The sequence below is a fragment of the Citrus clementina genome, unplaced genomic scaffold, assembly GCF_000493195.1.
Source record: "Citrus clementina cultivar Clemenules unplaced genomic scaffold, Citrus_clementina_v1.0 scaffold_2, whole genome shotgun sequence".
NCBI classification, from domain to species: domain Eukaryota; kingdom Viridiplantae; phylum Streptophyta; class Magnoliopsida; order Sapindales; family Rutaceae; genus Citrus; species Citrus x clementina.
In genome coordinates this window covers 32,879,102-32,898,547 of record NW_006262688.1, presented here as the reverse complement: position 1 = coordinate 32,898,547, position 19,446 = coordinate 32,879,102, and the positions used below count along the sequence as shown (strand labels likewise).

Below are 19,446 nucleotides of genomic sequence, written 5' to 3'. Positions count from 1 at the left end.
GAGCCTCGAAACTCGTCAACAATCAGAAAGGTCAAGAATCTTTTAGAAGCGGGCCAAAGCACGTGTTGTTGCTACGCGTTGCCGGTCCAATTTCATAGCTTCATTCGTTCACAAGGAAGCGTACTCGGCACTCGTCAATCCCTACCCCTAACTTATTAATCATAAGATATTTGTCGTTTCCGTATTCCGACGATAAGACAAGTCAGCCCAGAAAGTGAGTTGATCCTGTCATGCGTCGTCTTGGAGGATGAATAGTAGCAGGAACAAAGTATGAGGAGAATAACGTAAGGTTCACATGTCGCCCGACAAATAATATACCTTCAGCAAACCACTAAATTCTATTTAACAATGGATTGAATTAACACTACGCGCACACGGGATCAACTTTTGAGCTTCGAAGTACCAGATTGAGCTAAGAGTGCATTTAAGCTCAATTGAAATCTGACTTTTTAGATTCATGGAGGCAAACAACCTGAGCATTTTGCCCGTAAGGCTTGAGCTAAGCTTCAACAATCATCCAGCATCATATCAAATTATTATCAGAACCGACTTCCCAAAAAAACAAAAATGAATTTAATGGACCAAGAGAAAAGAATGCACAATAACTTTTGTTGAAAGTATAGTGAGTAATTCACATTTGCAAAGCCCTTTCAGCAAGTAACTTTCCATAATTTTTCTCCCTTTTCAATTCCCTTATTTCTGTACAGGCAAATTTTAAATAAACAACCCATTAACATTTCTCCTGCATGTTTGATATGCATGTAACTACAAACTTGAATACATACGTAGGTTAATTTCTATACTGGGGAAAATAGAGTAGCTAAACCTTGATCCACAGTTATTTGTAGCTTATCATAGGACATCAGGGACTTCTGATCACACTGGTACGTGCCTTTTCCTCTGGCCAGGACCTCACCATCACAGTCTATGATCCCTTCCCTGTTTGGTTCCTGAGTCAATGCACCAGGCTCCAAGATGAATGCTTTAACCTGTTGTTCATTTGCATAGTTTAGAAAATGCAATGAGATTCATGAACAGTGAGAATAGAGGATTCTTTAGACCTTGTGACTAATGAAGCAGAGAAAGATCTCCTTCGAATGGTGAAGGTTGATAAATCTTGACTCGTGAGCATAAACCAAAAGACAAACAGTTTCATCTTGTTAAAAGAATGTAATCCCTGTTTCTCTTATTGTTATCAATCTTTATATTTTTTGCTGTGATGAGCAATCTTCTCCACCAGGCACCAGTAAGTGATATGGGGATTTCTTTATGAGCTTAAATATTTAATAGAATAACAAGAAAAGGTGCTGCGACTTGAGTCAACATTCATCATTGCTATGAGCTCACCTTAAGATATGCAACATACGGTGATTTGACATGACCTCCTTTGTTCAAGTTCGACAGCAAACTCAACAAAGCTAACTTTGGGCAGACCTTGATAATAATCAGGTCCAGATACCCATCTGAGAACTGCACATCAACCAGTAAAAATATTATTAGATATTCCTAGCTAACAGGCACAATATTATACAATGACATCAATGACAATAAATATCACAGTGGTCAGTCAAACTTATTGTGCAACAGGTGCACCAGTGCTCGTGGACGTAATGCAAGCCAAGAACGACACAAGGGAAAACAGGTTTAAAAAATGCTCAAACTGTACCACCTATGGAAGCGCAAGACCAATTCTCCAAATCTCATCAACATAGAAGGCAAAAACATAAGAGGAGAAATGATATATTCAGCTTGACAGTTGCCCATTCACTATCTCCAGCAATCCAATTTTATCTTTTTCTCAAACTAAATTAATTAAATAAGCATAAACATATGTATGCATGTGTGTGTATAAAAAAAATAAAGAAAGAATTATCTCAAGAAAAATAGTGTTCTCAGAAAAAATAGTAGTAAAGAAGGATTGAAATCCAGTCAAGCCTCAAGTTTCACTAAAAATTTCCAATCATCCTAATACATGTACCATGTAAACAAGATTAGCTTGCAGGTTTACAACATTTACAGAAATTAAACCAATGAAGAAATGAAAAAAAAAAAAAAAGGAAAAGAGGGAAGGACTGTATTTCAAAAGGTAGTGTATCCCAGAAGGAATGCAAATGAACTAACCTTAGCGTCCGGAGCAGCCATGGTGTTTTCGCTGCCCCATGGTACATTATGAAGCCACACTGCAACAAATGGTCCATTAATTATCCTCCATTCTAGATTTTTCAAATCAACATCAGGTCCCTGGTAGCCCTGCTGCAAAATCTTAATGGGCTGCTGTTGGCTTGGAATTGGATTGCAGATATTCTGTTCACTATAAGTGGATGGTTCCCCGTGATTCTCAAAGCCAGGTGCAGGCACAAAAGAAACCCGTCCGTTATATTGCCTCAGATACAATATCCTTTGTAGAGCCTAAACCAGAAGGGACATAAGTGATTTGATATTGGTTCCTTAACAACAGTTAGTAGCAAAGTAAATTTTGTCTTTTCTTTCACATCTTGTCCAACAAGATAATTGGGAAGAAAATCATGCAATACTAGCATTTCAAAAGTACCTTATCCTAAAGAATTATATGCACCAAATTCCCATTCACTCATGTTTCAGCAACATTTATCGGGATTAGGATGATTCAGTACTAACAATTAAAAATTTCCACACTTACTTCAGTATTTGCAACTGACAAGCAAAATGTTAGGTTCAATGATAAAATTAATACTAATATAGAACATAGCATGCACACACAGACATATGTATATATGTGTCTGAGCATGCATATAGGTAAATACAAGAGAGGAGTAAGAACATACATAGAAATCAATGCGAGCACTCCCCATCCATCTATATTTCTCAGACTCAATATCAATGTCTGCCACAAGACCTAAAAAGAGAGAGAGAATTTGTGAGAAAGTGAATACTAAAGCTCACTGCTATGGTTAAAACCTGAATAGTTAGCCCTAAAACTTAAGCCTGCAATAGAATTAAGGTAGATAATATATGAAGAAGCTGTTCAACTACATATCTAGCTGCAATATGAGTAATTATTTGTGTACCCCATGCAAGCATCAGGACACTATGAAATCTGGTCTTGCCTTGCAAGATAGTAGTTACATCTAGAAGACGCTTATGACCTGCCAGTAATCAGCTCGAAATTAATAACATTTGATCATGATAAACCACCAACTATTAAATATAAATAGGCACATTTAAATGCATTTAAACTCAGGAAGACGGGGAAAAAATCTTAGAATGAAAAAATACAAATAGACGCCATCTGTAACCTCGAATAACAGCTAGAATGGCATTGGAAGCTTTACACGGTTCACCAACCAAATCCAGTAGTGATTTGATCATGCCATTTCCCGTGCCTGCATCCAGAAAATCTAGGTGTCATAGATCAAAATATAGTATATACGTCAGCAAAATGCCTAATGTACATGATGAAAGGGGGAAAAAAGAAGAAGAAGAAGAACTCCAATAATTAAACACAGCATGCTTAAGAAAAGAAATTCAAAGTCATCCATAATCATACAAGCAAGCAGGAAATGGTAGAAAGGGTTGGACTGAGTGAATAGGAAGTAATGACTTCAATGAACAAATATATTTGCCAGGTAAATGGCTCCCGAAAATGATTAAAAAATATTTCAAGCAAAGATCTAGACAAGAAGTGAGTGTTTCACACATAAGAAGAACCAATGCTATATATGGCAGCAATCAGCGACCAAAAGTGTGTTTTCCATTATTGAAGAGATCCTCAATTGCAACACCGCAAAATCTAATGTTAGTATTTTAAATATTGATCACACCTTGAGGAGCACAAACCAATTCTTTCCAACCAGAAAAGGAGCAAGCTTCCAGCTTTTTACTCATTGTCTCATACTATAATCATGAATGTTTATCTAAGAAAGATAAAACCTGTTTAGCTTTTGCTTCGATTGCCTTTATAGGCCTAGAGTCGACAAAATCATAGTCAAATTGGCAATGAACATGGTGCTCTGTTCCATTCAATTCAGATTAACTCCACATACTTTCCAGACTCATCAAACATTCCCACTTTGAGAAGAAATAGCACCAAATTAGAATTAAAAATGAAGAAAGCAAACCTGCAGGAACCACTCCAAGGGGCACTTTAATTGCATCATTCCAATCCTCTCTCTCAAGTAGTCCATTCACTACCTACTAAAATGTGCCAACACTTATTAGAATGACAAAGGAATTAAAATGAAGAAAAAACTACCATACTTCAGAAAATGTGATACCGATTCTTCAAGGCAGACAAAAGAATATTATCCCAAAATGGCCATCATATAATAAAGTCAGAGATGCTATAACTACTTAGGTAAGAAAAGTCACTCAATAATATGCTCTGCGCCACACTCTTTAAGTGATGTAAAATCCATTCAGGCCTTTTGGTAATATAACAAACAAAAATAAGAACAAAACCCACAGGTTCTCTGGAATAAAAGGAAAATACAACAGTATGGTAACGATTTTATGTTGATCTTTTGGCCTGACAACCCAAGTCTCAAGACGGGATAAATGAAGAATACAATCTGCAGCCAAATTCATAAAGACTAATGTTTTTTTTAAACAGAAAATTGTGCTTAATCTCTGAGGGTACCACAAATCAGAGGGAGACATAAAAATGAGAATCGTTGATATTTTAATTTTTCTTAATACAGAGTATACAAGTTATTACCATTTTTGTATAAACTACATAAGAAAGCTCGTTAAACATAAAGGAATAGACATTGAAATAGAAGCATCCAAGTGAAATGGATGTCGCAGCTAAACATATCTAACTAACCTCAACAAGTATACCATCACCACTGACACAAACTATGCCATCATACTTGGAAAGATCCAGCCCTTTGACAATCTCCTTGGCATGCAGTTGTTGCGTAGTTTCTAAGCATAAGTTAGCATATTAAAAAAGTATGAGCTGCAGTCCAAATCTAAGTAAATGTCTCAACTCAGTATCAATTCATATCACATAGAAAGCAAAGTCCCAAACCTTGCACTGTAAATTGGATGTTGGCATCCTCCAAGAGTGGTTTCACATCATCAAGAAAAATCTTGGACGCAATTTTCTTCCCACCAAATGGATTCACAAAAATGTATAGCCTCTTCGGACGACCTATATAACATAATGAAAAAGTGCATAACATGATGGAGTCCAAATAACCAATAGATTCTCAACTATCTTTAATTCTCTATGCTTTTATCTTTCCCTATTTTCACTGCAATAGAAGAGAATGTTACTATTGCAATGGAGGAGCTATTAGACAGTCACTAAATGCTCTCAAAATAACCAAAAGTCCTTTAGAGAAATAAATAAAACCATCACAGCCCTCTTTAGAAGAGCCAAAATGAGATATCTGAATGATATAAATACTTCAAGCGCTTTTAATCAAGTAAACTTCTTACAAGAATTAATTTCAGGCGTTTCCGTGTTTTTCAAAAGCAATATCTAGTCTGTACGCTCCCTAAACCACCCTACATTTGCCTAGTATATTGGACATAATATTATTACCATATATATGTAAACACATTGAACTGCTAAGTTTAGAAACAAATACCATTGCAGTTAATTTCCTCTGTTTTTCAAATCAAATCCAACAAACAAATTTCACCAACAAAAAAAAAACAGCATGATACTCAATACCACATTAACATATTAAACAACGTACAGAATAACAACAACAATAACATGAACTTACCAAAAGAATCAATAAAATCACGAAGTTTTTCGCACCAGAGTCTTTTAGAATCCTCAGACAAAGGCTCGAAAACAAAATCTTTCCTCACGATGCTTCCCGCGCTCCCGCCGCAGCAGATTTCATCTCTTCCATCAACAACCGCCCTGATTCTGATTTTATTACCCTCCACAACAAAACCGAGAACCTGCTTCTCCAGAGTCAAACTCCGTTGAGGTCCATCCGTCCACCGAAGCCTCCCGTCTCCAGTCAACGTCATCGCCGTTATCCCGCCGCTAACACGGACCCGGTCCGATAGTATGTCTTGAACTATTTGATCCATGAGAACGAGAAAAAGAGTTCAGTTCCGTTTCGAGCTTCGATTTTATCGCGTGTTTAAGATCATTTTATTTTAAAATTTGTATTCTTTTCCGTTGCTTTGACTCTCACGCTGTATAAGAAGAGGAGTCGGTTGGTTTGATTGTTTCATATAATAATTAATTACGAAGCTTAGTTGATGCGTAAACGCCACGCGCCTTGACGGCGTTGGCGTCTACAAAGGCGAAGGAGATGACTTTTCGATGGTTTCTTTGTTAAAGGATTTTGAATTTCTGTTAAGTTTGTCCTCTTTATATGCCAAATGAGAGAAACCTGAACGGAATGTGTATATATATATATATATAGTTATATATACACACATGCCAAGTTTGTCCTCTTTATATGCTAAATTTGAGAAACCTGAACAGATATATAATTTGGAACTAACTAAAAAAATCAATGCAAATAAATAAATAAATAAAACCACAAAAAAAATATAAATACATTAGAGCTTTTTGTTTTGTGAGATATCGATACATTTACACACACATATATATAATTTTAGACTTTCTTAAAATTTGATAAAGTTATTAAGTCATCTAGTTTGATAATATAATAACATTATATATATATATATATATATATATATATATGTTTGGTAAATTTTATTATGAAAATATTTTTTATTATATAATGACAAAAAGTGGAGAAAAGTTTAAATTTCTTTTATTTGTGTATTAAGATTTATGAAAATAAGATATAATTTTCTTTTGAAGGTTGTAATAAAAAATTAAAAAATTTATGGTAACTTATTTAATAAGTTATTTACAAGAAGTAATCCCATACCTACCTAGCTTTTAAGGTTACCATTAAAAAAAAAATTATGAATAAACAACTTTTAAAAAATTAACCAAACGCCATTTTATCAAAACTCATGAAATAATGTGCTTACAATGTTCCAACATTAATTCCAAATGCAGCGCAATGATAGGATCTCTAGAAAATCAAGAATGATTTGTGATGGCATTATTAAAAATAAATTAAAAATAAGAAGATGCAATTTTAATTGAATTAATCAAAGCAACATTATTCTTTTTACTAATTCAAAAAAAAAAAAAACCTTCGACAAAGCACATCAACTCCTTGAATACAATACTCTTCTATTGAAACGAATCAATCATGCCAGCATTTCAATTTATCGACAATAAATAGTATTGACTTTCGATGAAGGATTATTTATTTAGTATGAATTGTGTTTTTTTTACACTAAATGATTACTTTTTTTTAGGAAAAAAATGTTTGTACGGGCTAAACACACCACTTCAATATATGAGATGGGATTATTATTTTTCACGTTAATACATCGTGTACATTTTATTATAGTGTGCCTTAGGAATTTACAACACTATATGCTACTGAGAGCATGTGTATTGTGTCCTAGGTGCGTCCTATTTAGGAAAATAATTATAGTTCTCTCTTACTAAAGAGGGATATGACCACCATATCAATAATATGACATGATATAAAGAGGCCAAACTCAATAGAAATTCAAAGAACAATTTTATATTGACTATTCTTAACATTGATAAATATAATGAAAAGAAACATAACATGTTATATGAGATTAATCATTTGGAAATTTATAATTTTGGTATTGATCTAAGTTATCCCGATCTTCCAAAGATTTCATATTATACATGCATTTATAACAAGACAATATAAATAAGAATGATTAACTCATTTTTCTTATTCAATAACTATTAATTATAAAATTGTAAAAAGATTAATACAAAATTAAGATTAAAATGAATCTAAATTTATATTATTATATATGTAGATATTCCTTTTGGGCCTTCACGGGCCAAGGCCAGTGCGCCAGTTGGCTGCCTCCGCCCCCCGGTCGAACTAATTTCGTATTATACTTTGTAAAATAATTTTATATAATTTAATTTTTTTTTCCGAAGTATGACAAAATGATTATATTCTGTAATTATGATTGTGTAGTATTTTCTTTATTTATTTACTAAAAGGGGTTGATATCAATTTTGAGATAATTTAAGCTAGAGAACGATTGTGTGATGTGTTATCGTTTCATCCTCTCAAGTCTCATTGTCTCAATCAGACAGACTAAAAGCAATAACTTTAAGGGTTAATTTCTGTCAGCCCCCACATCTTTCGACAAAAGTTGGTATGCACCCAAATGTTTCAACAGTCATCACCACGCCCCCAAATCAGCATATTCAACCGTTATCTTTCACGGTAGCTAACTTGAGTGGGTAAAAAGACTTGTTTGCCCTTGATTTGAAAACTAAGCATTAAAAATGCAAAAAATAGATCGGGTTCTGTTGTTCACTACATGGAAGTACAGAAAAATGAAATGACGGCATTACCCTTAATCTATAAACACTGCAGACACAGTTGATAACAACGGTAACATAACGGTAACAAATAACCCCAATATAAAACCCACGAAATAGCAGAAAATTGGAGCACAATCCATGTCTCTTGTTTATTTCATCAATCATACATTCTAATTCAAATAAACACCCAACCTTCAAACCATGAAATCAAAGGGAACAAAAACAGTGCCTACTTCATCTTGTGCTTCCAGCAGTCATGACAATCAAAATTCAAGCAGTGATGGCAATCTAAATGCATCACACAGTAATGAAACTCCAGATGCCACGGGTATAAATGGTGGTGTCATCAAGTTCTACAACAAAAGGTGTTATTGTGGGCGTAGGGCAGTAATCTTAATCTCCATGACAGCAGACAATCCACATAGACTATTCTACAAATGTTTTAGTAATAGATGCACATTTTTCCAGTGGTGGTCACCAATAAACAATGAAGCCAATGAGATACTACAAAGACAGGATCTATATGATGTATATGGCGAACATGACTGGAGAAATCAGGAGAATGTTGGAGATGAATTTAGTGGTAGATTCAATAAAATTGAATGCATGATCAGCGGTATAAAGAGACCTGTCAACATGATTATAATCATACTTCTAGTTATGTTTTATGTCCTTGTATGTAAGATGAACAAAATTACTACTAATACATGAATGCATAGGTAGGGATTAAAAGTTGAATATCAAGTAGAATGTAATCCTTCTTTGTATGTACTATGAAGTAAGTAATGGTAATGTATGAGAAGCATTTCTAGTATAAGCATTACAATTTATTTAACATACAAGCTCTGCAGGCCAATAACAGATCTAATAAACTTACTTGAAATAATATTAATATCATTGACAGCACATCTAATAGTTTTGGTACAAGCGAAATTGTTACAGTGATCAAAAAATAAAAAAAAATAAGGTATTGGTTACTCTGCTCAGCATAACTGTATAAGCCACCCAACAACTTTTAAAATACCAAAAGACCCTAAGCTTAACCATAAGTTAGGCCTTAATATCTCAGATACAGTGTCTATGTACTCATTTTACACCAACATTGCCTATAAGGCCTTAAACAACTACAACAAAAATACAAAATACAAACTGCCATTTACTTGCTAGAATAAAATACAAAATGCAGTGTAGGGTCTGTTGTGGCATTCCAGAAGGTGCTAAGTTCTTTAGATACTTCCATTGTTTACTTATATGCATGCTGTCAATGCTTGCAACTTATATGATTCGTTACTGCAAAAAACAAATTACATATACATTAATATTTTGCATTTATGACAGGCCTATTTGTGTCTACTGAATGATGAAGATAACTTACTGCGGATGGTGGGAAGACTGGTGCTTTCCCTTTGTCCAATGCTTTTGTTTTTGCCTTGTCATTCACCACCAGACTTCCACTGTGAAAAGCTGTACAATCTTGCATGATTCTTTTCCCTTGCACTCCCAGCCAAGTTTCACTTGATTCAAGCATCCTAACAGTGCCATTGGAGCTACCAATGTGCTTTTGTGAGTGAACACTCAAATCAAAGAGTTGTTGTTGGCAATACATGGCCTGTTGAGGTACATTAACGCCCTGACAATAAGGTTGATTGGTTGGTCTTTTGGCTTTTAACTTGTTGTGATCTTGTTGAATGCTCCTTTTCTGTGGTCCTGCATATGTGAAATAATGACAACTCAAAATATCTTCACATGACAGCCTAACAATTCACAGTAAAGCTTCCACGATAAGCAAGTACAAATTTAATTAAGGTTATGATTAAATTATAATACACTCTTACCAAATAATTATAAAATTTAAATAAGTCTAACATATATGTTACCAAAATCAGCCTCGGATGCTCTTGCAGTGGACTTACTGTAGGCTTTTACATTGTTCTATACATTAAAAAAAAAAGGATTAACATTAAAGCATCACCAATAAGCATTAGTCACATAAATGAGTTTTAAGTAAATTACCTTGTAATGCCTTGTCTTTTTATTGACATTAGCAGGGTTCACAGGACAAGCTCTCTTATTGTGTCCAAATTGACCACAACACTTGCAGCACATCTTATACCTCTTTTTCTCTGGGGGTACCTCATCAAGCTCCCTTATTCTGTTCAGCTTTGGCCTTCCAGGAGGTCTCTTCAGTAATGGTGGAAGTATTTCATCGCCATGAACTTCTGGCCAGCTTGTTTTATTTAGAATGGGCTGAATCATTCCAGAATAAGATTTAAGGTATGCCTCTTTCTTGAAACATTGGCTCACAAAATCTTCTTGGCTCTTTTGACTGTAAATAATGCAGGGCATAGCATGAATACATGGATACCCACTGACATCTCAGAAACCACAATCACATGAATGATGCTCCAGATCAACTATGCATGTTCTGCCATGGTCATCAACTTCGTACATCCACTCGCTTGCTGGCATGATAGCACAGCCTCTTGACAATTATAGGTTCTTTTGCATCTTTCCGTATACTTTTCTTGCAATTTCAGAGCCCTATGCCTCAGCTTTTCTTCTTCTATTTATCATTCTTTTCATCATCTTCTTTCTTATGAACTCTAACAAAGTAAGTAAAGGCAATTTCCTATGCATCCCAATCCACGCATTAAATGATTCAATCATGTTATTTGTACAATGATCAGACTTTGAAACCCTGTCAAATGCATGTCTTGACCAAAATCTTGGATGAATCCTTCTAAGAGTCTCATAGTATGCAGGATCTACAGCCCTCACTTTCTCCATTCTTTTTTTAAAGTCAATCACAGTAGCAGCCCTTGAAGCTTCCCAGAATCCTTTCTTGAAGTCAGTTCTTGGATGCTTGGCCTTTAGATTTGCTAAGATGTGTCTTGCACAATATCTCACATTTGCATTAGGAAACTCAAGTCCTAAGGCATTTTGAATGCCTTTTTGCCTATCACACATGAATGTTAGTTGCCATGAATCTTTAATATAGTCTTTTAAATGTCCCAAAAACCAAGTCCACGTACTTGTGCTCTTAACAGTGCACACACAGACAACAATATGATAAATTCCTGTGTTGGCATCTAGAGCAACTGCTGATAGAAGAACCCCTTTGTATGGTCCCTTTAAATGGCATCCATCAATGCCAATGAATGGTCTACAACCCCTTTTAAAACCCTCTCTAAGTGCTGGAAAAGAAAGAATACATCTATCAAAGTGGGCCTTAGGCTGATTTCCATGTAATCTGATCACATGAACTATTGCCAATGCATCTGGCATTCTATTCAAAATCATCTGCGCATATGACCTTATAAGCTTGTAGCTTGACTCATAATCAGCCCCACCAGAGTGAAAAGCAATCTTCTTGGCCCTGTAAACCTTCTGTTTATCAACTCTGCAGCCATACATCCTGTAAAGCTCACTCTGAATGAAGCTGACATTAGTTTCAGGATTTGCAAGTATTGTGTCATGAAATTGAGATGCTATAAACTGGGCAGTGCATTCGGGGTTCTTCCACAATCTCTGACAAGTATGCACATTGTAGTATGACCTAACCATAAATATATCTCCAAATCTAGTCCTAGAAGCATGCAAATACCAAGGACATCCAACCCCTTCACACCCAACACTGATCCTAGTTCTCTCAAAGTGTTGTTTCGAAGTCTTAAACCTTTCTTTAACAGTAAATTTTCTTAAAGCTATGGTAAGCTCTGTGAAATTTTTAAAGTATTGCCCTACAAAGAACTCCACAGCCTGATCATCTCTAGGAATATACATATCGGCCCTCATTTTGGAATCCATTTGATCTATCACTCTATTACCATCTTCATCAGAACATGCACCAAATTCATTATCATCACTAGAATAAGAAGATAACAGCTCATCAACATCACCATCATCGGATCGAAATAGTTCAACCTCATTTGCAATTTGGCCAAGTTCAGTGGGTTGGTTATAAACATCATCATCACTAGCAGAAAGACTATAGACACTGTCATCACAGTCATGGCTAGGTTCAGTGGGTTTTTGAGTGTTTGGTTGGGATGGTATTTGTGGTTGGGATATTGGTATTTCATCATGGGTGGTGGGAACATATGGAGGTAATATTTGATGTAACAGTGGGGACAAACACTGAGAATTAAGGAAGGGTTGTCTCTACTGATCAGAATGAGTATGATACAGTTGCTCATTTTCATCATTAGCAGCCAAATCAACGGTTGGTTGCTTAGTTCTATTACCACTACAAAGGCCTGACTTTTCATAACAAGATGGTGATCTGAAATAAGTGTCCAAAAAGTCTTCATAGAGTGATGAATTAGATGCCTTATCATCTGACACTCCAGTTTGTATATTGGTATCATTTCCAGGGATAAGATTTTGCTTGGTATGGGACTGTGATGAGTTAGGAGGTACTAGTTTCATCATTACAGCATTTGAGGGGAGATTTGATGATAATTTGGGTAATGTATAATTGTCATTTGGAGAAGGGTTTGGTGAGGTAATTGGAATGTTTAGGTTAATGGTGGTAGTGTTTTCACTTGTCTGACTGAAAAGAGATTTTTTTACTGAACCAACAGGTGATGATATTATCTCTAGGTCAAAATCTATATGGTAGAGGCCCTCATGGCTATATCGTGACCACAAATTGAATAGCCCATTGATGAGCATAATTTATATACATATTTTACCCTTAATAATATAATTGCTAGTTATATTTATTTGTTATTTTTAATTAATTGAATTGTTTTATTGAATAGGGAATTAATTGGAGATTGTTGATAAAAAGGGCATGAAAACACTTCAAATTGAGAAGGAATAAAGATTAAATTGGAAGACAAAAATGCAACCAAAAATTAATGGAAGTCAAGAAGACCAAAATTGGAAGTCAATCTCTTCAAAGGATGAACGGTGGGCATGCATTTGGAAAGCAAAGATTTGGCAATTTGGAATGCATGTGCTGGGCATTAAAAGAAGAAATCATTAATTGGCCTTTTGCTTTTGTGGTCAAACGTGTGCTTTGCTTTCAAAGTTTAGTAAGGAAATAATTTTAAAAGGCCTTGGTGAGTGGGCTTTATAAGTCGGTGGAGAAGAATTAATGCAATTAGAATCCAATAAGGATTAAGCAAGTCAATAACATTATATAAAGGCAAGAGGGCCACGGGAGGAGAGAGAACTGGAGACGCAAGGATTCAAGACAGAGAAGAAAATCTGCAGCAATTCGGCTTCCCCATGGCTGAATTTATTTATTTTGTTGCTCACAATTCAAGTATGTCTAACTAATTTTCTTATACTAAGGTTAAGGATGAAACCATATTCAATGAAATAATTATCTTTTTATTTAATTAATTTCCTATATATGTTCTTTGATGATTATGGTTTTTATTTCATATGATTAATTAGATGTTAATAAAATCTTTTCATCAATTCTGTCATGCATTATTGATTGTTAGGATTAATATTCAATTAAATCTATGCTTGGATTTATAAAGTTTATACATGATTATCTTTGATTCTATGTCTTTCATTAAATTGTTTACATAGAGTGCTTAGGAAAACTTTGACTCTTTGTTATTCAATATGTTTACATGAGATTCTTAGATGTCATATTATTAAGCAGAAAAAGAACCTACATTAGATTTAATTACTTGAGCTTAATTGTTATATCCATGAGATGACATAGATTGATTTCGAGTTGTCACTCTAAAATTGGGGATTAATTAATAATTAGATAATTACTAGTTGAATAGTGGTGGATTCTGAAACCTTGGTAATTCTTATCTTATTGAATTCTCCTTTATTTTAATTGCTTCCTTAGTTTAATTGGTTTAATTTTCTTAAAAACTCAATTTGCTCAACTAGGTTAGAATTAATATTAATTTTAGATTTAAATTAGACTTTTTAATTTATAACAATCCCTGTGGGATCGACCTCGTTACCACTATTCTATTTCTAGATTCGTGCGCTTGCGAGTATATTAAAATTTTCACAACACCCATCATCATTAATGATCTTAACCAACAGATTATCCCATGGCTGTGTAACAGTCAGCTTGAATCTCTCATCCCAGGTCATCTTTCTCTTATATACCAATTTCATGACTTTGTTTACCAGAACAATTGTGCTCACTTTATCTCGGTCAACCATACCCATAAAATGGTTTTGGCCCATAAATGATACAGAGAATGTTGTTGATCTATCATCATCCATTTTTTTCTACCATAGACAAATGAAATCATGCATAAAACAAAGCATAATAAACAACAGTCAACACTTTTTCCAGCAATCAAACACATGTGGCATAAGAACAACATGAATAACCATAAAAGTAACATTTAATTTATTTATAATTGACAATAAAACTGACTCACAACTAGTTTTATCTAAAATACCCAATCATGTGTAACAATTTCCTAAACACCTACTGATAGAGCAGAGCAAAAGCATAAGCAATTACTACGGCAAAAAAAAAGTAGCTATATATAAATGAAGAGCAAAAATATGATTTCATAAATAGTAAATGCAGACAAAGAGATATGCAAGGATCATCTAAAAATTTTGTCAACTTAATTGTGAGAACAACATCAATAGCATGAAACCCAGGCCCGTGGTTTCATCAAAATCAACATTTACAGAGCTTGGACATTCATTTTTTGCGCTAAGAATTACAGAAAAATAATAGCAGTATCAAGTTATTCAAAAGTAAATGAACTCACCTTAGTATCTTCAACACCGTAGATGGAGATAACCATCACACACTCGCTCACTACAAATGACAGCATATCCATTCTATATACTCTTTACAACTTGCTTATCGAAAAACAAGCTACAATAACTAAACTAACAACTGTTTGGAGGGAAATTGATCTCTACATACGTGCTTTTCCCTCCAAAATCCCATATTTTTTGCGTAATCTTAGCTGAAATTGCAGAGTGGTTGGGATGAAACATTACATGAGTGCAGAGTTTCGGATATCAATGTTCTCTGCACCTTTGTTAATCGGTGCGTTTAGCTTCTATTTGTTTTTTTGGGTTTTTGTCAGATATTTGATGTCAAATCTCAATTTTGCCCTCCTACCGTGAAAGATAACGGTTGGATATGTTGATTTGGGGGTGTGGTGATGGGTGTTGAAACATTTGGGTGCACACCAACTTTTGTTGAAACATGTGGGGGCTGACGGAAATTAACCCGAACTTTAATCCCATTTAATTTTTCTCCTTAATCAGCGAATATTAAAGCTTTAACTCCGCAACTTTCGAGTGCGAAAAGCGCATTCTCAATAATCGTTCATGGGAATCTGGTTAAGCCCAATTTCGCATTACTTGATGGGAGGTGTATTTAGAAAATATTTAGCAGCCTGCAAATTCCAAACTTGATTAGTCCAAAATAGTTCCCTGTAAGCGAACGCCCTTACAGAAATTTGACCAGCCTCAATGACCCAAATAACCCGAACCTAATTGTTTAACCGAGACCTTAGACAAGCAATACACTGAAAGCTGAGCTGCGATGGAAGAACACATTGAAGAGGAAACGCTGCAGGTCCCAAAAGTTCGTGGCCGTCACATAAAGAAAAGGGCTCTCAAAAACAAAGCTCTCTCCGTTTCTTTCGACGAGAAGGACCTCAAGTACTAGCGCGATCCCTGCTTTTTCTTTCCATTTATTTTTAGCTGAAAAGGAAGAGCTAGTTCTGTTACAAGTATTATTAATTTATATTGCTTCGATCAGGGACTACGTGACTGGGTTTCACAAGAGAAAGAAGAAGAGGAGAAAAGAAGCTGAGAAGAATCAAGAGGAGGCACAAAGGCGTAAGCGTCTTGAAGAACGCAAGAAGGTTCGATTTTTATTTCTCTTGTTTCCCTTTGAATGTCTCCCGCTTATTTCGACGCAGTGATACTAAGTTTGTGGTTGAAGCTAACACTCTCTTAACTCATAAGAACGGTTTCGGACCAACAAATGGACCATTTGTTCCAAGTAATATGTTTTCCTATTTCTATCTTTTTCACTCTGCAGTCTGCATATCCTAGGAGTAAGAGGGAAGTAGTTAGTTTGCATGATGTTGCAATTTGCAAAATTCAATGGGTCGTTTTGGTTTCAATTGATATCCTGTGATCTATTGGTGTGTCTTTATTAGATGTTGCCTTGATTTGAGTTTGAAGGTTGTTGAGTATTGGTTACTTGCTAGTATCATACCAAGCTATTCTTTTCTTTTTCCCCCCCTTGTGATGTGTTACTGGACGTCCAGCCCCTGAAATGAATCTACACACTGGAATATACAATGTAGACTACCTATGCTAGTGGTTTGAGATAAAAATTGAACTTATGATAACTTATGTTGACTGTGGTCTGAGCTTCTCCCATGACCTCAATTGAACTTCGTTCTATATTCCTAAGTTTGTGTTTCTTTGCAAATAGCCTAAACATGTCTTGGCCCGGGTTAGACCTGGACAGCAATAAGGGTTTGGTTTAAATAGTGTAAATTTTGCAAATAACCAATATACCTTTACATTTCTAGTTATAACATCCTTAAGTCAATTAAACTTGTCCTTTTACTTTAGGACTAAATGCTGTTGGACATCAAAAGCAATTACCTATCTATATTGGATTCATGTGTAGTTTGACAAACATTTCCAAGGTATGATTCCCTTAAATATTAACGGCTTCGTCACATCTTTGTGACAGAGGAGATTGGAGAGAGAGATTGTGCTATATGGCGGAGCTCCGACACCCACTGACTCGGCACCTGATGAAGGTGAGGAGTACAGTGAGGATGATGAAGAAAGAGAGCCAGTTACTCCTATTACAGGTACTTTTCACAAACTTCAAAAGTGTTGTATTCCAAGACGTCAATCTTCATTTAAAATCACCTATATTGGCCAGATATCGCAGTCACTGTCTGTTCACTCCACTTACCGATCAATGTACCATGCAAATAAAGATCTTCTGTTTTATTGGATGAGCTTATTTATGAAGTTGCTAAACAATCAGCAGCCTACTTGATTGGAATATCCCCGTTGTATATTCTTGTCATACTGTTTTAGCATCACTGCAACGTTGATACTGGCATCTTGTTTCTTTCTGCCTTCTGTAAGCGTTACTAGAAATAGCAGTAGCATTATTCACAGATTTACCGGGTGCTGGATGTTTTCTGCATCTTATAAATTTTAATTGTATGTTCTGTTATTCTGGGTGCTGCATATGTTGATCTGGACAATTTGGTTGCTCATGTTGATCTGGCATACATTCTTGCATGATGAGCTTAAGCTTTACACTTAGCTAATAATTGGCTCTTGTATTTGTTTATTGGTCAAAGGAACAACAATGTATGACAATGGGGACTTGAAAGTCACAGTAACGACTAGTGAGATCTCTCGCGAAGCAGAAAACCTTCCTACTGAAGAGACACCTGCAGCTGTTCCACATTTTATTGGAGTTGATAAAAAGCACCACATACCCGTAAGTAAATGTAAATCATTCAAGAAAGTTGCAAAACAAAAATCACGGAAGCCACAAAGGAAGAGAAACAAAATGAAAGGGAAGAAAAAGAACCAGAAAAGGCGGTAGGCGGTAGCTTTCTTTGCTTCAACAAGTCATTTGAGTTGCAGGGTCGAAATGTTCTGAAAGTATTATAGAGATTAACAAGTGCAGCCTTGTTAGATGTCTGCATAGCCATGTAGAGTTTTAGTTGGTTACTGGTTGTTGCTAACTTAAAAATATATTTTCGTGTCAATGGATTGTTTCTTCTTGGGAACCTTTTGATTTCTTTGACTTACTATCGTTTCTTGTTCAAGTGCTGCGAGTTATTGTACGGTTTCTTGTTTATATGCTTTCAGTTTCCTGCAGTTGCTGAATTTTACAGTTCCATTTAGTATAATTTTTTAAATAAAACTTATTTAAGCTCTCATAGAGCTTTTACTAGTAGTCTAGTAGAGTGTATACAAGTAGAGTTTTTACTTAAAAATATATCATCAATGAGGGCTTTTATTAAATATTATACAATTACTTCAATAAATAAGTTTTTTAACATTATGTGATGAAAGAAATAAAATAATATTGTGAAATAAATTAAAATTATTTTAAATAATTTAATACTTTAAATAAGTTCTATAACCTCTGTTGTTTAACATTTGAATTTTTATTGATAGAGGCAAAATAATTTATTTGGACATTAATAAAAGTATTGCTACCCCTAACATTCAAATAAAACTTTAAAGTATTGATACCCATACCGTTACTTTTTATTAGTTTTTGACTTACTTTTACAATATTAGCCTTTTATAATAATTTTTTGTTTGGATATTAATAAAAAGAAAACAATTAAATTACCAATTGAACCCTAAAAAATTAAAAAAATTATATTAATTTTTTTGTAAGCACCATTTGCACACTTGATAGTTTGCATACAATTTTTGACAATTTAATTTTTGATAATTAAAAATTAATATAAATTTATTTTTCTTTTTATTAATGTCCAAACAAAAAAGTTATTATAAAAAGGGTAATATTATAAAAATAAGCCAAAAACTAATAAAAAGTAACGGTAGGGGTATCAATATTTTAATGGCAGAGATGTTTCGAGGTATTTTAAAAAATACAGGGACTAAATAGACACTAATCTTAAAATATAGGAACTAAATAAGCTCTTACCCTTAAATAAATTATACTAAACTTGCTATAAATATAATTACATTTACGTTATGCATACTATATTTTAATTCCTTTATTTTAATTGCAAATTGGTTTATCACAATCTTTTGGTAGTTTTTTGACTTTAACTCTTGGGATTAAAATTATTTAAAAAAAACAAAAAAATATGGGAATTTAAATAAGAGGAAAAAGAGAAAACCAATTTGGGCTCCTTTCTCCGGGACCAATGCTGGCATGAAGTCCCCCACTTTTGACAAATTGATTTGTCGAGGCCATCCTAACCGTCCCCCTTTTTTTTGTCTTCTCTCCCTTGAATTCTAAGGCTAATCCTAAATTTGGTTGGCGGTCACTAGTAAGACGGATTATAAAACTTGTCAAAGCCTTCTTATCTTAACAAAAATATAATTCCTGTTTGAAGAATTATCTAGGT

At 34.5% G+C, this 19,446-nt stretch overlaps 2 protein-coding genes across 4 annotated transcripts; one reads left to right on the top strand and one right to left on the bottom strand.

The window, feature by feature from the left end:
- Positions 1-648: 648 nt before the first annotated feature.
- On the bottom strand, positions 649-6,314 carry LOC18052655 (sphingosine kinase 1). Of its 3 annotated transcripts, XM_006449163.2 has the most exons (10): positions 5,715-6,314; positions 5,009-5,131; positions 4,802-4,902; positions 4,098-4,170; positions 3,276-3,362; positions 3,048-3,125; positions 2,805-2,875; positions 2,122-2,409; positions 1,348-1,470; positions 649-989 (listed from the first exon to the last, which is right to left on the bottom strand). In XM_006449163.2, exons 1-10 carry the CDS (start codon positions 6,031-6,033, stop codon positions 798-800), a joined length of 1,455 nt encoding a protein of 484 aa, XP_006449226.1. In that variant the 5' UTR covers positions 6,034-6,314; the 3' UTR covers positions 649-797. The 3 variants fall into 3 exon arrangements, with proteins under 3 accessions (XP_006449226.1, XP_006449224.1, XP_024046906.1); XM_006449161.2 differs by lacking the exon at positions 3,048-3,125; XM_024191138.1 differs by lacking the exons at positions 4,098-4,170; positions 4,802-4,902; positions 5,009-5,131; positions 5,715-6,314 and adding an exon at positions 3,801-4,089.
- Positions 6,315-15,605: 9,291 nt separating this feature from the next.
- Positions 15,606-18,120, top strand: LOC18052174 (ribosomal RNA-processing protein 17). Its single transcript, XM_006449160.2, has 4 exons — positions 15,606-15,997; positions 16,098-16,203; positions 17,052-17,175; positions 17,683-18,120. Exons 1-4 carry the CDS (start codon positions 15,879-15,881, stop codon positions 17,931-17,933), a joined length of 600 nt encoding a protein of 199 aa, XP_006449223.1. The 5' UTR covers positions 15,606-15,878; the 3' UTR covers positions 17,934-18,120.
- Positions 18,121-19,446: the final 1,326 nt, after the last annotated feature.